The 21,681-nt window shown below is 34.0% G+C and overlaps 2 protein-coding genes across 2 annotated transcripts; one reads left to right on the forward strand and one right to left on the reverse strand.

The window, feature by feature from the left end:
* The first annotated feature begins 630 nt into the window (after positions 1–630).
* Positions 631–6,596, forward strand: LOC120117747. The gene is made up of 16 exons (XM_039137980.1): positions 631–1,246; positions 1,970–2,091; positions 2,187–2,275; positions 2,366–2,401; positions 2,649–2,742; positions 2,989–3,031; positions 3,165–3,265; positions 3,394–3,455; positions 3,742–4,238; positions 4,337–4,421; positions 4,526–4,663; positions 4,810–5,378; positions 5,478–5,613; positions 5,698–5,766; positions 5,881–6,012; positions 6,193–6,596. Exons 1-16 carry the CDS (start codon positions 1,029–1,031, stop codon positions 6,304–6,306), a joined length of 2,505 nt encoding a protein of 834 aa, XP_038993911.1. The 5' UTR covers positions 631–1,028; the 3' UTR covers positions 6,307–6,596.
* A 1,929-nt stretch (positions 6,597–8,525) lies between these two features.
* On the reverse strand, positions 8,526–11,278 carry LOC120116988 (reticulon-like protein B1). Its single transcript, XM_039137351.1, has 5 exons — positions 10,982–11,278; positions 9,971–10,151; positions 9,739–9,880; positions 8,969–9,038; positions 8,526–8,683 (listed from the first exon to the last, which is right to left on the reverse strand). The coding sequence occupies exons 1-5, from the start codon at positions 11,196–11,198 to the stop codon at positions 8,526–8,528; spliced, it is 768 nt and encodes a 255-aa protein (XP_038993282.1). The 5' UTR covers positions 11,199–11,278.
* Between the last annotated feature and the right edge of the window lie 10,403 nt (positions 11,279–21,681).

The raw sequence follows: 21,681 nt of genomic DNA on the forward strand, positions 1-21,681 counted from the left end.
TGGTTGGCTAGTCGAACAACGTTGGGTATTTGATCGATTGACGACATTGGTGGTAGTCGATGGTGCTAAGAGATTGAAAATAGAATTTTTCAGGATTGAGTTTTTTTATAATTTCAAAAAAATTAGGGTTTTTAAAATAAAATTTAATTTTAAGTGTTTTTTTAAATAAAATATTATATGTCTGACACGTATCACTTAACGGTCAAATTTAACAGCCATTACATTTCATACACCTAAAAATATAACGTCGAAAATATTATGTACCTAAAGGTGTAACGGATAAAACTTTAGATACCTATTTTTAGCGAAAAATACTTTAGGCACCCAAAGTTAACTTAAGATATACGTTGGACGCTTATTTTTATATTAATCCTAAATAAAAAGTTAAGGTCCGTTATGCCTTCGAAGACATAGATACGTTTATGACCACGATTAATTAAGTGATTCATTTGTAACCTTTTGAAATTTAATAATTCATTTATAATCTTATTAATAATTGAGTGATATATAATGTAATTTGCCTAATAGAAAAGACATTACAAGGGAGAGAAGCCGGTCACCGGTAAAGTAAAAAAGAAAACAAAGCCAAAATAAAATAATTTCCATTGTTTTTCCCGGGAAAAAGAATCCCATTAATAAGCAATATCCTCCCTTTAGTATTTTGATAGCAATGCTATAAATAGTTGAAGAAGGCGTACACCTCAAAAGCTAACAACTTTAGTCATTTATCTGTCACAAAAAAAAAACATCCTTTAAACCAACGTTTTCTTCGGCCTAATATAATATATCTAAATCCATTCTCTCTTCAATTCCCAACAACCCATTATCAGTTTTTTTTTTCATTTTGAAATCCCTCTTTCCCTTCCATATCCCTTTCTCTTGGATCTTCTCTCCTGGGTGTTGTTAAAAGAAGCAAACTTTTATCAGCCAAAATAAATCACAGGAGGAAGAAGAAGAACAGGAAAAGGTGAATTTTTCATTCTTTTGAGAAGGAAAAAGAAGGTTCTCTGTGTTATTCGACAGGGAAAATGGAACAAAAGGGGATGTTTTTCTCAGCTTTAAGTGTTGGGGTTGGTATCGGGGTTGGCCTTGGATTGGCCTCAGGGCAAACTGTGAACAAATGGACAGGCAACATCACTGCAGATGATGGAATTACTGGGGAGCAGATTGAGCAGGAACTTATGAGACGAGTTAAAGATGGAAAACTCAGCAAGGTCACTTTTGATGACTTTCCTTATTACCTTAGGTAAAACAATGACTGGTCCTTTTTTTTACATGATTTTGCATTAGGTTTTTGTTTCACTTCCATATAGAGAGATCTGTTTTCTTATCTTTGTTGAAGGAAGAAGATAAAGGGATTGTTTTTGTGACATACTGCCATCATTTGTTCTTGTGTTTGATATTGGTCCCCAGTCAATTATAGACAGAGGAGAACATGAAAGTTGTTGGTTTTGGTATGTATTAGGCACCATGTGCATGGTCTGGCATGGAGATATTCTTTGCACGTGCTACTAACAACGATTAACACCCGTGATCCTTTTACTTGTTACATTTTCTTTTTCTTTTTGGCTGTATTTAGATTAACCCATTTACCCTATTTTTACTGGTTTAAAGTTCTTATATGGATTTGTTCCTCAGAGATATATGATTTTGGATCATATATGGGGCCATGGAATCTGTTTTCAGTTTTGTGATTCTCCATGCTGTAGAATATTGTTTAATGTGATGTCATGAAAGTTAAGCAGACTGAGATGTGTATATTGATTCTTCAACATGAATATGATAATGCCTGTTGCATGGTGATTGAATATACTACTAGAAGTTTAAGGAATTCATTCTGGTCCTTTTTTTAAATGATTGTCTGAGTTAACATGATTCCTTAATTCCATTAATATATTAAGTATTGATTTTAAGACAAAGTTCCATAATTGTTCCGCAAGTTTACTCCTTGTTATGGTGTTTAATACAGTGAAAGAACCCGAGAATTGTTGACGAGTACGGCATATGTCCAACTAAAACACAACGATGTTTCTAGACACACACGGAACCTTTCCCCTGTCAGCAAAGCTATTTTGCTCTCAGGCCCTGCTGGTATACATCTGAATTGTTTACCAAATTCTGTACTAAGATATTAATCTTCATGAGTTCATTATTAACCTAATGTGTTGGTTTTTATTCTTGTGAAGAGCTTTACCAGCAAATGCTTGTCAAGGCTTTGGCACATTACTTTAAATCGAAGCTTCTGCTTTTGGACATTACTGATTTTTCTCTCAAGGTAAATAGGGACAACCTAATTGTCATTAAGCTATAAGTCATTAACTGTCATATAGTCCTATTTATTCATTCTATGGTTATCCTGTCACAGATGCAGAGCAAATATGGTTGTACCAAGAAAGAACTTGTAAGTTGAAATTTCGTTTTCGTGTTCTTTTTCTTCTGTAATGTAACTGCATGCACACATTGGACATGGTTGTGTTTGACTCTGAATTTGAGTGTTGTGGTTCAACAATTCCATTCGATGTGCCTTTCTTGAGTTAATTCAATCTTATTAATTTGTTGATGTAATATTTACCATGGTTTTCTTGATCAGCTCTAAGAATTCTTTTAGTGGTAATCATGACAACTTAATTTAGTTGCAACTTTTGCAGGCTTTGAAGAGGTCCATCTCAGAGGTGACTTTAGATCGAGTGAACAGCTTGTTTGGTTCCTTTACACTCCTTCCACAAAGAGAACAAACAAATGGTACTCTTTCAACATCTTAAATGTACTTGTTAACTGAAGAATATCGCCTCCTCAGGCTTCATTTTTCTGTATTTTGATTCTCTGGTGAAGCCTGCTTAGGTAGTCATGTGCTTGTGATTTTATTTTTGACTAGTCATCACGATTATGTTAGAAAATCTGCTCGGTTTTACTATTCAATTGTCATATTAATATTTTCATATATTGTTGATTCTTCATTTCTAACCTTTAATCAAAATTTTCTTACAGGTACATTCCTTCGACATGGTAGTGCTACTGATATTAAGTCCAGGTAATCAACTTTTATCCTTTAGTTTTTCCGATTTTCATGGTACAAGAAAACAAAGTGGTTATTGTATTTAGTGGTCTGTTGTTATTGCTGGATTAGAGTGCCCCCTATAACTTTCTTGTTCATACATTTGCAGCGCTGTTGAAGGTTCAAGCAATCTTCCCAAACTCAAAAGAAATGTCTCTACATCATCTGACATGAGTAGCATCTCTTCGACTTCAGCTGTTTTCAATCCAGGTTACCCTTCATACATCTTCTTTAATTCTGTCCAGAAAGCTGAATAATATGAATTATTATCAATTATTACTCTCAATAGGTTAGAAATACTGATATTCTTCTGTGGTTATTTTTGTTTGTTTAATCAGTGCACAAGCGCACTAGCAGTTGGTGCTTCGATCAGAAACTTTTTCTGAAGTCACTTTACAAGGTATGCCATAAATTTCTTCTTTTATTTTTGAAGGTGGTATGCCATAAATTTCGACATAGCCATTTTCCAGATAAATCATGAATGGAATATCTGGATGATTCTTTATTTGAGGCACGCATGCGTTTGTACGTCTACGTAAGCTCCATGTGAACAATATATATGTGCTGCCATGCTGGTATGCTCCAATCGATTCGGTCTGAGCCTAACATTGATTAAAGTAAACAGGTGCTGGTTGTGCTGCTTTCAATTGATTTAAATGGTAGTGAATGCCGTTGTCCTCTTGCAGGTACTGGTTTCAGTATCAGAAACCAGTTCCATCATCTTGTACCTGAGGGATGTCGAGAAGCTCCTCCTTCAATCAGAACAGTTATATAATATGTTTCAAAAGTTGATGAACAAACTTCCACATTCAGTGTTGATACTTGGTTCGAGGATGTTGTACCCAGAAGACGATTACAGGGAGGTCAACGAGAGGCTCTCGGTATTATTCCCGTACAATATCGAGATAAAACCACCAGAAGATGAAACTCATCTTGATATCTGGAAAGCCAAACTGGAAGAGGATATGAAGGCACTTCAAGTTCAAGATAACAGAAACCACATTGCCGAGGTACTCGCAGCAAATGACCTTGAATGTGATGATTTGGGTTCTATCTGTCATGCAGACACAATGGTCTTAGGTAATTATATTGAAGAAATTGTGGTATCGGCAATTTCTTATCACTTGATGAACAGTAAGCATCCGGAATACCGAAATGGCAAGCTTGTTATATCATCCAAGAGGTAGTAATCAATTATTCATTTATCTTAATCAATTATTCATTTATCTTGATCTGAGCTTATTTGTAAATTGTTTAACGTTAGTTTTTGCTCCGGAACAGCTTGTCCCATGGACTGAATATATTCCAAGGAAAAGCTTGTGGGAAGGATACCTTAAAATTGGAGACAAATGCTGAACCTGCCAAGGTTTTGCTCTAATGCTAGTTTGCCTTCAGTAGAAATCAAGCAATAAAGATCCCGGTAACTCCGTACTTATCAACTAATCATTTACCCCTCGTTGTTAACCTTAGGAAAATGAAGGTGAAGAAGCTGTAAGCGCAAAAACAGAACCAAAATCTGACACCGCTGCACCTGAAAGCAAAAATGAGACCGAGAAGTCCCTTTCTGGTGCAAAGGACAGAGAGAACCCACCCGCAGAAAAAGCACCTGTAAGTTGTACTTGACAGTTTGTTCTTGTTTTCCAATTCTAGCATGATACATTCTTCAAATATTTTTTCCATGACACCTTTCTCGGGTGTCTTTTTCAGTCAGTGCTGTCATTATTTTTCATACTATAGATATAATGTTCATGCAGGAAGTTCCACCTGATAATGAATTCGAGAAAAGAATAAGGCCAGAGGTTATCCCTGCAAATCAGATTGGAGTGACATTTGCAGATATCGGTGCTATGGATGATATCAAAGAATCACTTCAAGAGCTGGTCATGCTCCCTCTTCGAAGGCCAGATCTCTTCAAAGGGGGGCTTCTCAAGCCATGTAGAGGTATCTTACTCTTCGGGCCTCCCGGTACTGGGAAAACAATGCTGGCTAAGGCCATTGCAAATGAAGCAGGAGCAAGTTTCATTAATGTCTCAATGTCCACCATCACATCAAAATGGTTTGGTGAAGATGAAAAGAACGTGAGAGCTTTATTTACACTAGCAGCAAAGGTCGCACCAACTATTATTTTTGTGGATGAGGTTGATAGCATGCTGGGGCAAAGGACTAGAGTTGGGGAGCATGAGGCCATGCGGAAAATTAAGAATGAGTTCATGTCACATTGGGATGGTCTATTGACCAAAGCCGGCGAGCGGATTCTTGTCCTTGCTGCAACCAACAGGCCATTTGACCTTGATGAAGCAATAATTAGGCGTTTCGAGCGCAGGTACATTCGAATGTTTCTGGTAACATAGTCTCAAGACTTGCTTACAGTTCAATATGATTGAACATCTTATCATGCTCATGTGCTTCCCATTTTGAACAGAATTATGGTTGGCCTTCCATCCGTTGAGAGCAGGGAAATAATTTTGAAAACTTTACTGGCAAAAGAAAAAGTCGAAGATCTCGATTATAAGGAGCTTGCAACCATGACAGAAGGATACAGTGGAAGTGATCTCAAGGTTTGTATTTTCTCTCATAACATTTATCATGACTTTGTGCGACTTTCGTCAACTAATGGCACAAAAAATAACTGATGGAAACAGAACTTGTGCGTCACGGCAGCTTATCGACCTGTTAGGGAGTTGTTAAAGCAGGAGAGGTTGAAGGATCAGGTGACAACGAAATCTCTTCCCACTATATCTTTGTTGTTTTGCTTTGTCTACCTGTTAGTACTACGTGTGTATAAGGGATCTTAGTTGTTTTTTTATTTCAATAACTTCCTATAGGAGAAGAAGAGGCTAGAAGAAGCAGGCAAGACCACAGAAGATGCTTCGGAGACAAGAGACAATAACACAGAGGAACGAGTAATCACATTGAGGCCTTTAACCATGGAAGATATGAGACAAGCAAAGAATCAGGTAAGTTTTAGTCATAACCTTTTGCCATTAATCATCGGATGTGTCGTTTGAAATCTGAATGCATATCCTTCTGTTATCCAAAGTTCAATATCGATGTTTGAAACGTATTTAGTTCACACTGTGGAGTTACAGAACCGTTATTTCTAATGCACAACGCTTATTCTTAATGCTACTATGTAGGTTGCTGCCAGCTTTTCTTCCGAAGGATCGGTAATGGCAGAGCTAAAGCAATGGAACGATTTATACGGAGAAGGAGGTTCGAGGAAGAAGGAACAGTTGACTTACTTCCTTTAGATTGTAAAATCAGACGTCCCATTTCCTCATCAACATAGTTCTCCATGGAAGAGGTGTAAAAATTTGGTTATTCCAAAAGCTCCTTCAACAAAAATAGGATTGTTCAACCATACTCACCGGTCTCACATGGATGGGGTAGTATCAAAGACGACGGGAAGCTCCGGCCCGGATCCGAATTGCCGAACGATATGAACCACAGAGCTCTTGTTAGGGTGTGTGAAATGCATTGATATATATATATATATATGACATTTGTACATGATGCTTAGAAAAGGGTTTTTGGGAAAAGATTTTAGTCCATTACATGAACCATTTAGCACCAATATTTGGGTATGCTTAGTAGTGTTTGATGTGAAATGTGTGGTACTTGAAAATGCCCAAGGGTGGGGGTTTTATATTGGATTGTTTGAAGACTATTTAATTAAAAGATATGTTATTATATGGTAATACATATTCGTTTAAGTTCTCTCGAATTCAAAATCTTCAATAATTATACCAATTGAACCTCTAATTAGTTATATTTATATGATATCGTTCACTTAAGTTCACCCGAATTTAGTATATAAAAATTTAAGTTAACATTTCTATTTGAAAAGTTAGGTTTACATTTAGTTACGTAATTAGATAATATTAAAAATTTATAAAATATATAATTTTATACACGATTAAGAAATATAACATCATATTGAACTTTTAAAATAAATGTAAATAATTCTATTTTTGAATGATTTTAAATAGATGATATTATAGTACATGCATCTATACTTAATTATTGTATAAAATGTCAATTCTTAGTGAATTGATTATAAAACTAAAAATAATTTTATAATATAAAAAGTAATAAATAAATTGAACCACTTAAACACTTAATGCTTCTGTTAATCACTTAAAGGTTCAATTATTATCATCTTTTACGAACTAAACACTTGGGTAGAAGTTATTTATACTATTTAGAAGTTTGATTGACATGGTGTTATTGATTAATTGCTGTTTAACTCAATTGGATAGTTATTAAAAAATAAATTTTATTATACTTTTATATAAAACAAATTAATATTCAACTCACAAATTTATTTATTCATTTACAAATATTCAATTGCGCCGAAAATAAGGAGTAGCTCATTGTTAGGAAATATAACAGATTGGGTTTATGTTATTAAAAGTTGTTGGGCTTATAAGTTTGTTAAAATTGTTAATGAATTAGTTAGGCTTGTAATGGACTATATATATAATGTATCGGGTCATTTTCCATGAACTCAAATTGAATATTAAAGTGAATTCTTTCTTAATAAAATTACTTCAGTTCTTGCCTTATATTATGTCGCCCTTCTCCGTTTATCAACTCCGGCCACCATGGCTGCTTTCTCACACTCATGAACATATATGCACGAGTGCACACATGTAAACATGTTTCATTAGCATCATTCATTTTATCGAATTATCCTCTAATATATTCCGGAAAAAAGAATGAGAATGATTAATATCCTAGTTTAAACTATACCCAATTACTGAAAACCGCTAATATTTTCGGATTTAATCTGTTATTTAGCAGTGGAAAGTGAGGGGTGGGGAGACATTGATTGTAGATGGCTGCTTGATTGCTGCATCCATGCATGCATAATGATTTACCATGCTTTGAGCTCATTCTTGTTGGATGATCATTACCTCTCTATTCATGAATGTTATCAAAACATACGTAAAATTATATGTTAGGTTACGAATTTAAGATTTTATATTTAAAATTTTAAAGTACGAAATTAGTTTATCAATAGAAAATATAAAGAAAATATTTAAATTAAATGAAAATTTAATTATTTTTTGAGGAGCGTAAGTACATCCGAAAACCGACACAATTCCTTGCTCCACAAAATGATCTCTTTAATAAATTTACTTTTTAGATAACCCAAATGAGGATGAGTTTCTTTCCAATTCAACAACCACAAAAGTATAAGAAAATCATATATATTGACAAAGAAAGGGTTTAAGATGTTTGGTAAACCACAATAATATATATCGTAAAACTTATTAATATATGTATATGTTACGAAAAACATTATGATCTAAAAACTAAGACACCATCCTTTGAAAACCAAATTCAATGAGTATATCTGCAACTAAAACATGAAAGTTGGAACCGGGAAACTCAAAGATAGTGATAGTCACCAAAAAAGAAAATCAAAAATCGACTTCAGCAGTGAAAAGAATAACCTTTATGCAATCTAATTATCTTTCTTCTTCTCTTTATTCAAGTTAGCCATAACCTTCTCTAATATTACATACTGCTTCTTCATCTCGATCATTGCTTTCTCAGCATATGCATCGACCTCATCCTCATATTTCTCGTACAACACCGGAACGGTGTATGACAAAAGGAACACTGTCATATGGACGGACGCAGGATTTTATGTTAGGAACGAATTTATAAAATTCTAAAAGAGAGTGGACTTATAAAATTTTAAGAGGACGAAAATAAATTTTCAATCGAAAATACAAAGAAAATATCTACAATATTTAAGAATTTAAAATTAGGTGGGCGACTGCTCCACCCGCTCACCCTTGGTCCATTCCTGCTGTCATAAAATTCCATTTGGTAGCGTGTCTCATCAAACACATATATATATATTACAAGTGTTTTAAAAAGAAAAGAAATCAGATTCCTTACCAACGTAGACCAATATCAAGAAGTTGAAACAGCTCCCCAGAACTGAAATAAACCATAATCCAGCAATGGTCTAAGAGCAGCAAAGCAAAAACACCTAGTGAGTTGAAAGCATAGCACAATCACATATCGAGTGTACCTCTACAGTCTACATTACATGAATATGTGTTGGATACCGATATATTGCAGGAAATCAAGAATCGAAGCAACATTGACATTAATCAATTTCATCTAAGAGACGGGTATCTCTTTGTTTTTCACTGAACTTGATAATTTTTCTCAACTCTGACACTAATTCCTGAATTGGATGATTTTTTCTTATTTTTAGGCCTTTTGATAACATGACATTCTAAGACCACAACACATGACACAACAAAGAAACATCATGTCATCAAAATAATTAGAACTTCAAGTTTAGAGACTAATGTAGACTAAAAAGTTAAGGACCAAATTAAAAAAATTATCAAATTGAGGGACTAAAAAGTTATTTTATCCCTTGCTTTTTAGGGTAGCCTAGACAAAAATAGCAGCTAAGCAAAATACCTAGTAAATGTACAATTATAGTGTCAGGTATATATATATATATATCCAACATGAACATGTTTAAAGAATCATAACTTATTGTTCATGTTTAAATATGTATCAGACAATTATTTTATGAAAAAGTAAAAGTAATAAATATTGTAACTAGATTCATCCTAGAGATGGTTTTTCTTTGTTTAATATGATAGTTAACTAGAAGAAAGCAAGGAGGGATATTAATGTTAACATACACCAAGAAACGTCTTCAGATGTTTGCCGGTTGCAATGGTCCGCACAACATTCATAGCTCGGTTAATTTCAGTCGTCAGACAAGATGCAGCTTTAATCAAAGACTTCTCGGGTATCACAACTTCTGGAATGGTTGGTGGAGAACTTCGAGTTGAACAAAGTGGATAAGTCGCAATAAGATTTCAATCGCACAATCATATAAGGAACAAAAGAAGAATGGTTGAAGAACCTTACTTGTTGACGAAATTAGAAGCATTGGACCATAGGAAAAGGACTGATAAAGAGAGTATCAATATGTGGCAAATCAGAGTGATTAAATGGTAATCAAGAACTTCAAAGAGAAACCAGAAAGCTGTTACACCACCAAGCACGCTTCCAGAAACTCTCTTGTTCCTCCATAGAAGAATATCAGCAGCTGCAAATCAACATTAAATGACAATAAAAGACGATAACAGATAATAGAAAAACAATAATCGGAGCTTTAATCAAGGAATGACTCAAAATTCATCCTACTCATAATATTATGTAAATTACAGATTTGAAGATGCATTCACAACTCTCAAAAGTTTTTTTTTTAATATACATTAAAATGAAGGCGATTACGTTGAAATCCTCCCTTTCGTAACTGGACTGAATCAGATGAAGGAATGAAGCAAGATACTGAAAAACTAGCATGAATCTAAAATCGAAATAAATTACATTAGCATTTCACAACTCGCAAATTACATAAACAAATGCATAAAAATGAAGGCAAAATCATTGAAATCCCGACTTTGAAAGATTTCGTATCTGGACTCAATCAAGAAGAAAAAGAAAAGAAGAGAAATCAGGATTATGAATAGTAATTATTTGATTTAAAAATCAGATTATGAAATCAATTAGTAAAACAGAGCATGCCATATAATGCGGTACGTGACTAACTGATGCTCATTTAAATAAACTATACATCGTCAAAGCAGTTAAATAAAAATGAATTCGCGGAATCTATATAACAAACGACTAATCATACGAAAATACATTTACGTTTTCCCCCAAGACTTGGTGAAGATGATTCTGGATAGTAATTCTTTGATTTAAATATCAGATTACGTAATCGATTAGCAAAACAGAGAATGTCATATAATGCGACTAACTGACGCTGATATAATCAATTAAACACCGCCATTCGCCAGAACAGTTAATAAAAATGAATTCGCAGAATCTATACATAAAAATAAACGATAAATCATACGAAAATAGTTTTACATTTTCCGGCGCCCAAGATTTGGTGAAGAGGCTTCTCTCTGCCGAAGAGGCGATAAACCTTGGACTTGAAAGGGACTTTGTGGCCATGTGAGCGCTTGTCATCATCGGAATCGGAGGAGGAAGAGGATGAGGAGGACTTGCGGTGGATCTTCTCGGAGACCTTATCAGAGATCTTCTCAGCGATCTCCTCCATCTTCGACTCGACGTGCTCCGCCATTGGATCTACGTGCGGTAGGTTATGAAAGGATACGAAGGCGTAAGCCGAGGAGTTTAAATTTGTAGAAGTTTCGGAGGGGAAATGGTAATCCGAAGAGAAGGTCTTACAAGTGTAGAGGAAAATGAGGGACGTGCTAATTTCTTGCTTTACTTATTTATTCTCTGGCCTTGCATTCGTTTCTTGTTCTAAAATCCTTCTAATTTGGACGACATAAAATCCTATAGTTTATCATTTTTATTTAGATAAAATGTTTGTACTTCTATATATTTATAACTTTATAAATTTTAATTTATATATTTAGATGATTTTCCTGCTTTGGACTCTCGGTTGAATTGAAATACGCGATTGTGTTCGTGAATAGTTTTCTCACGTCGCTCGATTCTTATATACGATTTGTCAGTGGTCTTTCAGTATTTTTCATCCCCTTTTGTAGTTCGTTTACTGATGCAGTCAGATCTATTTGTATATATCTTTGTTCGTGTATTTTGGTCGGATTGTTTAGCCTTTCCTTATATGATCTTTTTAAGATCTTAAATAATTAGTTTTTTGTGTTAATTGTTATTGAAAAATATCTTAATTATGTGTTTAATTTATGATTATAAACATTCATTGTAATTTTGATTATTTTCTTTTAATAAAACTAGTAGATTGTATTTAAAGAAATAGATTAACATTTTATATAAAATTAAAAAAATGTTTGGGTTCAAGGATAAGTCTACTGTACACATCGCATACTGCAACGTACTACTAAAGCGACATATCGAAATACACCACAAGTAAATTTGTCCTTATTATGTACGTATAAAAAAGTATAAGGACTTATTTAAAATTAATCATTTACTACAATTTAAGTATATTTTAATAGAATTATAATTAAATTATATTTTTATTAAAAATAATAATTAATTTAAGTAATTTAATTTGTTTAGAATTAATGTTTTTAAGTTATATAAGTTATAATAGACCATCATCATCAGTTACCGTCGGCGACCACCTTCACTCGTTGAAAATTAACTGCTACAACATGCATCGGTTTAGTTCTTAGGAAAATAACTGTTCATGTTATTTTTAATTAAAAAATGGGTAAATTACACGCTTAGTACTTAAACTATTACTTTATTCTGTTTTAGTATATTTTTTTTAAAAAACATACCTAACGTTTACTTTTTGTTTCATTTTAGCACACTGTCGTTAAAAAGTTAATGACACATATGACATGGTATTTTTTATTTAGGTAAACTACACAGTTCATCACTCAACTATCTTCTCACTCATATTTTGATCACTAAAGTTTAAAATTTTTTAAATTTAATCATTAAACTTTTGAATTGCTTTTATTTTGATCTTCTCGAACTATATTATTATTATTTTTAGTATGACATGATAAATTAATTAATATTTAATATATAATAAGATTTAAATAAAAATAAAAATTTATAATTTTAATCAAACCCTTAATCCCTAAACCCCAATCATTAATCCAAACCCCAACCCCACTAACATCACCTTCCGACCACCACATAAGAATCCCTTGAAAAATCGTTTGCGAACCGGAAATAAATGAATACGAGAAACAAATTGAAGTGTCAATAATACAACAACCACCATCACCTTTACAAAGGCAAGTTAAGAAAAATGTAGATATTGTTCAATACCCATAATTGAAACAACAAAAAGTTCTGATTTTTTTATTATAAAAAAGCAACAACAATAAAAGGGAAAGCACATGAAGTGGATGAGAAGGAAGTTGTCATCCATGCGTTCTCATTTCCTCTTAAAATGTTGCTGTTCCAGAAAAAGTAAAAATAAAATAAAGAAGAGATAAAGAGTATGAAACAAAAACAAAACAAAAAATACAAGTTTCCGTTTATACTTATTTTCTTGCACTTTCTCTCATTTTTCGGGAAAAATAAATATAACCCATTCCACTAGATCACCAACCAAACAAAAGCAATATTACCCCATTTTTACTTTCACGGGCCTAATCATAAAATCAAAATAAAAAGAATAAAAACTTGATGAAGATAGGAATGGTATGTAAGGTTATTATTATTTTTTGTGTAGTTTCACTCAATCGTATGTGTTATTGGTTATTCTTTGTTTCATGAAGATGAAGTTAAGGATGAGTTTAGATCAACGTTGGGGTTTAGAGATTTAAGATTAAGATTAAGATTAAGGATTTTGATTTTGATTTTAAATTGTATTTGACATTAATAATAATAAATTTTTCATGTCATACTAAAAATAATAATAAAATAATCCATGTCATCAAGAGAGATCAAAATACAAGTAATTTGAAAGTTTAATGATTAAACTATTTTTTTTTAAATTTAAGTGACCAATAGAAGTGAGAAGTTAGTTGATTGACAAATAGTGTAATTTACCTAAATAAAAAATACCACGTTAGTTGTGTCGTTAACTTTTTAACAACGGGGATACTAAAATGAAATAAAAAATAAATGTTAAGTATGAATTTAAAAAAAATGAAAGTTGAAGTACTAAATCGGAACAAAAGTGATAATTTATGTACTAAACATGTAGTTTATCCTAAAAAATATAATTTAATTATAATACTATTAAAATTATAATTAATTTTAAATAAATCCTTATACTTTTAAATATTTACATAATAATGACAAATTTATTTATAGTATGTTTCAGTACGTTACGGTATATAACGTGCGTCATAGAATTTTCGTTGGGTTCAGAGTTCTTTAGCGCGGTTTATCAATACCTCACCTTCATTTATATCTTGGATTGTGCTCCTTGATCGTTTGTCAACAAAGTTTCGTGTGCTATATTGGAGAGTTCATATTGACCCAACTTACATTCTTTGTGATACCGAAGATGAAACACGAGATCATCTTTTTGCTGTTTGTATTTTCTCAAAACGAGTTTCGGAGTTAGTACTGCAAGCATGTCATATTAACAGACCTGTTATTAGCTGGATGGATATAGTCAATTGGATATAGAGGGAAATCTTGCAAATTAAACGTGTTGTTAGACTGAAGTTAAAGGGAAGTACAAAGTTTACCCCCTCCTCCTCTGCTCTTGCTGGAGTGGGGTTTGCTATAAGTTATTGTTGCTTATGTTCTTTTTATAGTTGTAAATGCTGATTTATTTTCTTTGTTTGTAGTTGTGTTTGCATAGTGATGATTCTTTTAGATGAATAATACATCATTTATCTAAAAAAATTGTATGGGTTTAAATATAAAAAGTGAAAAATATTTAAAAAATATCATTAATTGGCCAATTAGTTACATTGTGGTTAATGTACTTGTCGTCACTCAATACAATTAGCTGGCATGTGACTATGCTTTCTATCAATCCTCAGCTTTGGGCAAACGTTTCCACATCTGTAGCCCATGAGTTGTGTTAATAACCCAATTCAACCTCATCTTAGACTGCACAGCCTACACCCATAGCCCATGACTTGTGCCAAAAATTCATTTCTTTTATTATTGAATAGAGACTGAAATAAACAATTTATAATAAACATGTTCTTTTGGCCCTTTTCTTTTCCTTCTCTTTCCAATGATTTAAAGTCTAAAAACTTGGCATTTCAGATAAACTCATTATCCCTTCTTTAGTTTTAATTACTAGAAAGATTTCCCTTTCTTCTCCTTTGAATCCAAAAATATATAGTAAAGCGTCGATAAATACTTCAAGAGTAAAAGTGCAGAGCAAGCCACACTTTTCAACTATTTTTCAGAGGCGTGAGAGCTTTATACGCCATGTTAAAGAGTTTATATTATTTGTTTAAGGTGGTGTATTATATATTATTTTTAAAATTAAAATATTATATTAAAATATATAAAATTTTAAAAGTATCTATTATAATTTGATCTAAATATCGTTAGAATTTAATCCAAATATCTGGGGTGGAACACAAACTAGATTAGAGGGGGCTATGATCCCTCAACATTTTAAAAATTTTAATTATGACTCTTAAAACTTTTAAATTAAATTTTAATTTTTTTAATATTACTAATTAAACCCTCTCATAATTTTTAAAAATTCTCATAGACTTTCAAATTTTCAAAAATTATAGTTAAACCCTAATATTAAATCTTTCAAAATATATTAAACCCTTCGAAATTTTAAAAATATAATTTAAATCTTTAAATTTTTTAAAATTTTAAGTTGATCTCCTCAAATTCTACCACCAAGTTTCATCATACCAAATATTAAATTCATAGGTAGAGAATAAAAGAATAGATTTGTCTTCAATTTTCATACACATGGGATGATGACAATAAATGGGTAATTTTTTTTGAAAGATGGTATTTGTATTACGAACGTTTACAAAGTAAACCATCTCGAGTACCTCATTAAAAAACCTCCTAATCCTAAATGAGGAAAAAGAGTGTGCCTTAAGGTGTTAAAGGTGGAAAGTTACAATAAACACAAAGCTAAACATCACACAAACCCAATCCGGCCTCCTACAAACCCCAAACTCGATCTAAGAAATTTGACAGAAACAAACTAATGACCTAAAACGAGATCAAACATCGACGGCAAATCCAAAGAAACGAGCCAACACCTCAAACACAAACTCACCCGCAAGCAGAGCTTGAACAAAGACTAGCCCTTTGTCAAGAAGAACCACACTTACTAAAAACTAGCTGCCAATAGACTCATCCAAGGACCGAAACATATCACCAGAGATCAAAGACTGTACAAGCCTACCCCGATAACCCTTAGACATCACACAAACCCCTCATCCGAAAGCCATAGGCTGCCGGAAATTAACTTGGACTGCCAAAATTATGCATATGAATCCAAACGCCTGATGATCACTTCCATGGCCTTGAACGAAAGCCCAACAATAGGCACAATTTGCACTTCAGCCACGTACCCTTCTGAAACAGCACTCAATGCCACTTTGAACCCACGTGCACCATAAAACCTTTCTCAAAAACAATAAAATAACCATCCCATTTCCATAGAAAGACAATATCCACAACCCCATTACGCATTATCTTGGAATCAGAATCCAAAGCCCCCTTGCTATCATCAGCGCCCTTTTTCTAAAGCACACTCAGCACAACATGCACTAAACCTTCTCGTGCAAAACACAAAACAACCTCAGAAACCACATGCACCCCACAAGATGCCTACAAAGCAATAAACGAGCCACTCCTCTGACAATGTAAAACAAGCTTAGCTACCCCATAACGCCCTGTCTGGGGAACTAAATCAGAAGCCCATACCTCTTCAAAACGAGGGACTTCACCTGCTACCTCCGCCACTGAACATCACGGACCACCACCAATAATCAAGTCAACAAGGCAATAACGACACTCTTCCTGACCAACCTCCAATAGAGTGGATTCATGAATGGATTGAAACCTTGCAGCACAAACCTCCGTCTCGGGATACTAAGGTGACGAAACAACAACAATCTCCTGCACCGAGGAAGATGAAGAGGCAACACCCAAACAAAACATCGAAGACTGGCCAAACTCAGAAACATAATCAACCCAAGCAGAAACTGGCGAAACCCAGAAAACATAAACTGTAAAAAAAATCACTCCTCGACTTGCAGTTCAAAAGATTCTACCTCTCTAGATTGGCAAGTCGAAATAAACTGAAAAGGACCCTAACAAACGAGCCAGGAAAACTTAATCCACAACAAAACAGACTAAAAAAACAACCAACTAAAAACCTTGCACTAGACTACTATTAATCAAACAACTCTAGCTCCTCTAAACCCCGACACAAACCTCAAGACCGAAACCTTCAACCTCCACAACTCCTGACAAACACTCGCCAAAGTCAAGCATTTCTGAAGACGCTAATTCCAGCAGAACATCACTAACAGAGCCAACAACAATTACGGAACCAAACCTTGAACCTACTCGACACCTCTTCAAAGAAACATACACACTCCGGGCTTCGCCAAAGCATCCCAATATCAAACAGAATAGAGCACCCAATCAAACGAGTATCAAAATGGGGGATGAAAACTGACGAACCCTAATCCTCAAAAACACCATATCAGAACCAACGTCACTGTCTTAGGCTATGGAGATCTTGACAGAAGCAGTCGTAGGAGAGCATGAAGCGGCGAGGGCGGTGGTGGAGGCAGCCACCACCGCCCCAAGTTGTACTAATTGGTGAACAAGTCAAATTTGAAGACAGACTTTGAGCAGCTAGTAAAGGGTAAATTAATTGGCAGTTTTGATGATGACGATGATACTAAAGACCAAAAAAGCATTAAAAAAACTCTCAAATTGTAGGTTATCATCATGATTTGGGTCGCAGAACCATCACAACTATGTCTTTGCTCTAGAAGATAATGTGAAATGCATGAAGATTTTGAAAATTTATTTTTGAAGACTGAAAAAGGGTGAGGACTAAAATGATAAATTATAAATATTAAGGGTAAACAATTATATTTATGCCTAATAATTAATAAAATTTGTATAATTTTCAATATTTTCATAAATATCAATGCATGAAGATCACCCTGACATGTGACGATGGAATTTGGATTCAGGGTATGATGGCCAAAATCCAAGTCAAATCATACTAAGGCTGTAAATAAGACGAGACAGGTCGCGAGTTACTCGAAATTGACTCGATCAAGGCTCGATAAATATTTGGATCGAATAGACTCAACTCGAGCCCGAGCTCGACTCGAGTTCTTAACGAGCCGAAACGAGCTACTCGATATTCGACTCGAAAAGCTCGTGAGCAGCTTGAAAATATAATATATTAAGATTTTATTTTTTTTAATAAATTATTAATAATATTAATATTTATGTATTGATTTTTTTAAAATACAATAAGATTTCATGCATTTAATTAAGATTTATGTTCGAGTTTGAGTTTGAGGCTTCAATCGAGTTATTAAGATTTTATTTTTTTAAATAAATTATTAATAATATTAATATTTATGTATTGATTTTTTTAAAAATAAAGTAAGATTTCATGCATTTAATTAAGGTTTATGTTCGAGTTTGAGTTTGAGGCTTCAATCGAGTTAAGTTTAATAATTTTTTTTTCATTTCGAGCCTTTTCGAGCTGCTCACGAGCTTCAGTTCAGGATTGAAAATTTTAAACTCATGAGTTTTCGTGTCGAGTCGAACTCTATTTCAGAGTTTTCGAGTCGATTCGAGCTCAACAATACTCGAACTCGACTCGACTTATTTACTCCCTAACGGGAGCTTCGGCATTCCCCGTGACTAATTTCCGGCTACGAAAGACCGATCTGACTACATCTTTTTGACGCTGCCACCATTGACAACCATCACATAATTTCTTTCATTTTCTTTAATAAAAAGTCATTCGCGCATATCTTATCCGCCGTTGTTTTACTTTTTCATTACGTGTATATACATATATATATATATATATATATATATATATATATATATATATATATATATATATATATATATTATAAAACTTTCAAAAAAGATTATTTATTAAATCTCTAAGGTGAATTTTATTTTCCTGTCAGACACCTTTTGTAGAAAGGCGCAATTATACACTGATGTGGCGTCATTTGGGGTAAGGCGCGACTCATGTACCGCGCCTTATGCTGACATGGTGACACGTTGGTAAGACGTGGTGCATGGGCTACGCCTTCTGCCACGTAGGAGTATAGCGCGGTGCATGGGTCGTGCCTTCTTGCAATTATGACACCCGTCAGAATGGCTAGTGTATGGATCGCGCATTGTATAATTGTTTCCGTACTTCTCGGCTTTAAATAGTTTCCTCTTGGCTATAAATACCCCTCTCCCCCGTAAACTCTCACACAACAACCTCTCAACCAAAAAATCAATACAATAATCCTCTCAACCTGTAAATAACACCCGACAATCCTCTTATCTTTGATTCAGAAGTTCGTTCGATCTTTCGTTATAAGGTAATTTTTTATAATTATATATGATTATTTAAAAAAATATTGTATTAATTGTTTTCAATTAATTTTTATGGTTGTAAAATTAGAAAGCGGGAGCATACGTCGAAATATTTTTGCTTATACGGTAATAATATAAAATTATATTATTTAAATTATTTACGTTTATGTGTAAAATTTTAGTGTTATATTTTAATTCATATATTATTTATTTAATTAGGCTTGCTTCAGTTTTTTTTACAGATATAAGATTGTCTCACTTTCAAACTCTAAGAATGACACGAATTTTAGCTACTGTTTATTATGATGGAGAAATTTGGGAAGATGAAACCAACGTTGTTTTCGTATCAAATCATTATGTTAAAATATAATTCAAGAGAAACTTAACTCTTGAGGAGCTGATAACGAAGATTTCAAGGAAGGTTCATGTTGGAAGTACTAGAAGAATGTCGTTGCTTCAGTACAGATTTCCAGCATCATTGTTGCTGTTAACTTATACAGCGTTCGAACTATCGAACAATGATGATGTTGAAATGATGGTTGATTCTCAAAATAATTATTCAGACACTGATACAAAGATGTATGTAAAGTTTGTTGAAGTGTGTGTTGTTCGGGGTATATCATTAAGCTCCCACTATGGGCTGGCTAAACAAGCTGATCAAGTTGACAGCCATCTACAGTAATGTGTAATGATTTTAATGACATAATGGGAAATTCACATCATGTTGTCGTCTCATCAACTTTAATGGGGAGACATTTATCATCAACTCTTTATGATCTGTACCGAGGTGGATCCACGAATAATCCGTATGAAAACATCGCGCCCAGTTCAAGGGGAAGACATTAATATGCCAATTTCTTTGACCTTAATATGGAGATGCCTTCGATACAACAATCTGTGCAATTTCCATTTGACACGATTGCTTCAAGCTCCAGATGGAGGCATTCGACTGCGAGTTTTTTCGATCTCAATGTTGATATGCCTTCTAGTTCAAGGGGAAGACATGCAAATAGTAGGTTCTTCGACCTAAATATGGAGAGCATGGAGAAACCATCATCTACACCAGAAGAACCGCTTCGTGAGCCAGGTGCGGTTGGTGCTGAAACTGAACTATTCATTCACCTAGAATCACCGCAGTTCAACTCTGATGATGATGATGATGATGTAAATGAAGTTCCCACAAATGTGGCACAAACTGAACCTCCAACATACATGTATGAAGCTGACTATGGTGCAATGTACGGGTCAAAATTTACGGATATACCTAATTTCGGTGGCTATGGATTTTACTCATCAGTAAATAATGGTGAGTTATCTTTAGGCATGGAGTTTTCAAGCAAAGAAGAAGCGATGATGGCTATAAAAAATTACAATATATGTAATTATGTTCAATCCAGAGTCGACCACTCTACGACAGAAAAATATATACGCAACTGTGCCCGACGTGAAAGCGGATGCAATTGGATGGTTCTCGTACGAAGAGGAAGAGAAAAAACAATAGATGAGAAGTAACAATATACAACAATCCTCACATATGTTGTGTTGGAGGGATCAACCAAGATCATTCCAGACTTAATATTGTACAATATTTTTTTTCAAATAATCATATATAATTATCAAAATATTATAAAAAATTACCTTATAACGAAGGATCGAATGAACTTCTAAATCAAAGATAAGAGGATTGTCGGGTGTTATTTACGGGTTGAGATGATTATTGTATTAATTTTTTGGTTGATAGGTTGTTGTGTGAGAGTTTACGGGGGAGAGGGGTATTTATAGCCGAGAGGAAATGATTTAAAGTCGAGAAGTACGTAAACAATTATACAAGGCGCGACCCATGCACTGCGCCTTCTTGACGCTTGTTAGAATTAAAGCAAAGGCGCGGCCTATGCACCGCGCTATACCCATACGTGGTAGAAGGTACGACCTATGCACCGCACCTTACCCATATGTCACCATGTTAGCATAAGGCGTGGTACATGGGCCACGCCTTACCCCACGTGGCATCAGATCAGCGTTAGGCGCGATGCATGGGCCACACCTTCCTGCAAAGGGTGTTATATTAGGAAATAAAGATGGCAGTGTATTTGACAGGGAAATAAAGTGGGAAAGGGTGATTTTTGGGAAAATTGCCCTAATTCAAATATCCATACACTACAGTAAAATAGGTGTATGGCGACATTTCTCGTGGTGTTTTCAAAGCAAACGCCACTAAATTTATACATATCGCGACATTTATATCCAGAACGCCACGAAACAGTAACATTAACAGTGTTTCTCCATAAACGCCTGTAAAACTCGTACTTTAACGGCGTTTATTTCACAAACGTCGTTACATATAAGTACTTTAGTGGCGTTTTTAAACAAACATCGCCACATAATCATACTTTAGTGATGTTTCTAAAGAAACACCGTAAAAGAATCGTTCTTTAAAGGCATTTTTAATCAAACATCGCAATAAGGTACATATTTTGTGGCATTTTTAGACAAACGCTGCTTCAACCTAGTACTTTAGTGGCGTTTCTGAAACAAACGCCATAATAGTTCGGAACATTTGTGGCGTTTTTTAAAAAACGCCGCAATATGTTGAACAATTAGTGGCGTTTTGT

This window comes from Hibiscus syriacus, unplaced genomic scaffold (genome assembly GCF_006381635.1).
Source record: "Hibiscus syriacus cultivar Baekdansim isolate YM2019G1 unplaced genomic scaffold, ASM638163v2 tig00000916_pilon, whole genome shotgun sequence".
Classification (NCBI taxonomy): Eukaryota; Viridiplantae; Streptophyta; class Magnoliopsida; order Malvales; family Malvaceae; genus Hibiscus; species Hibiscus syriacus.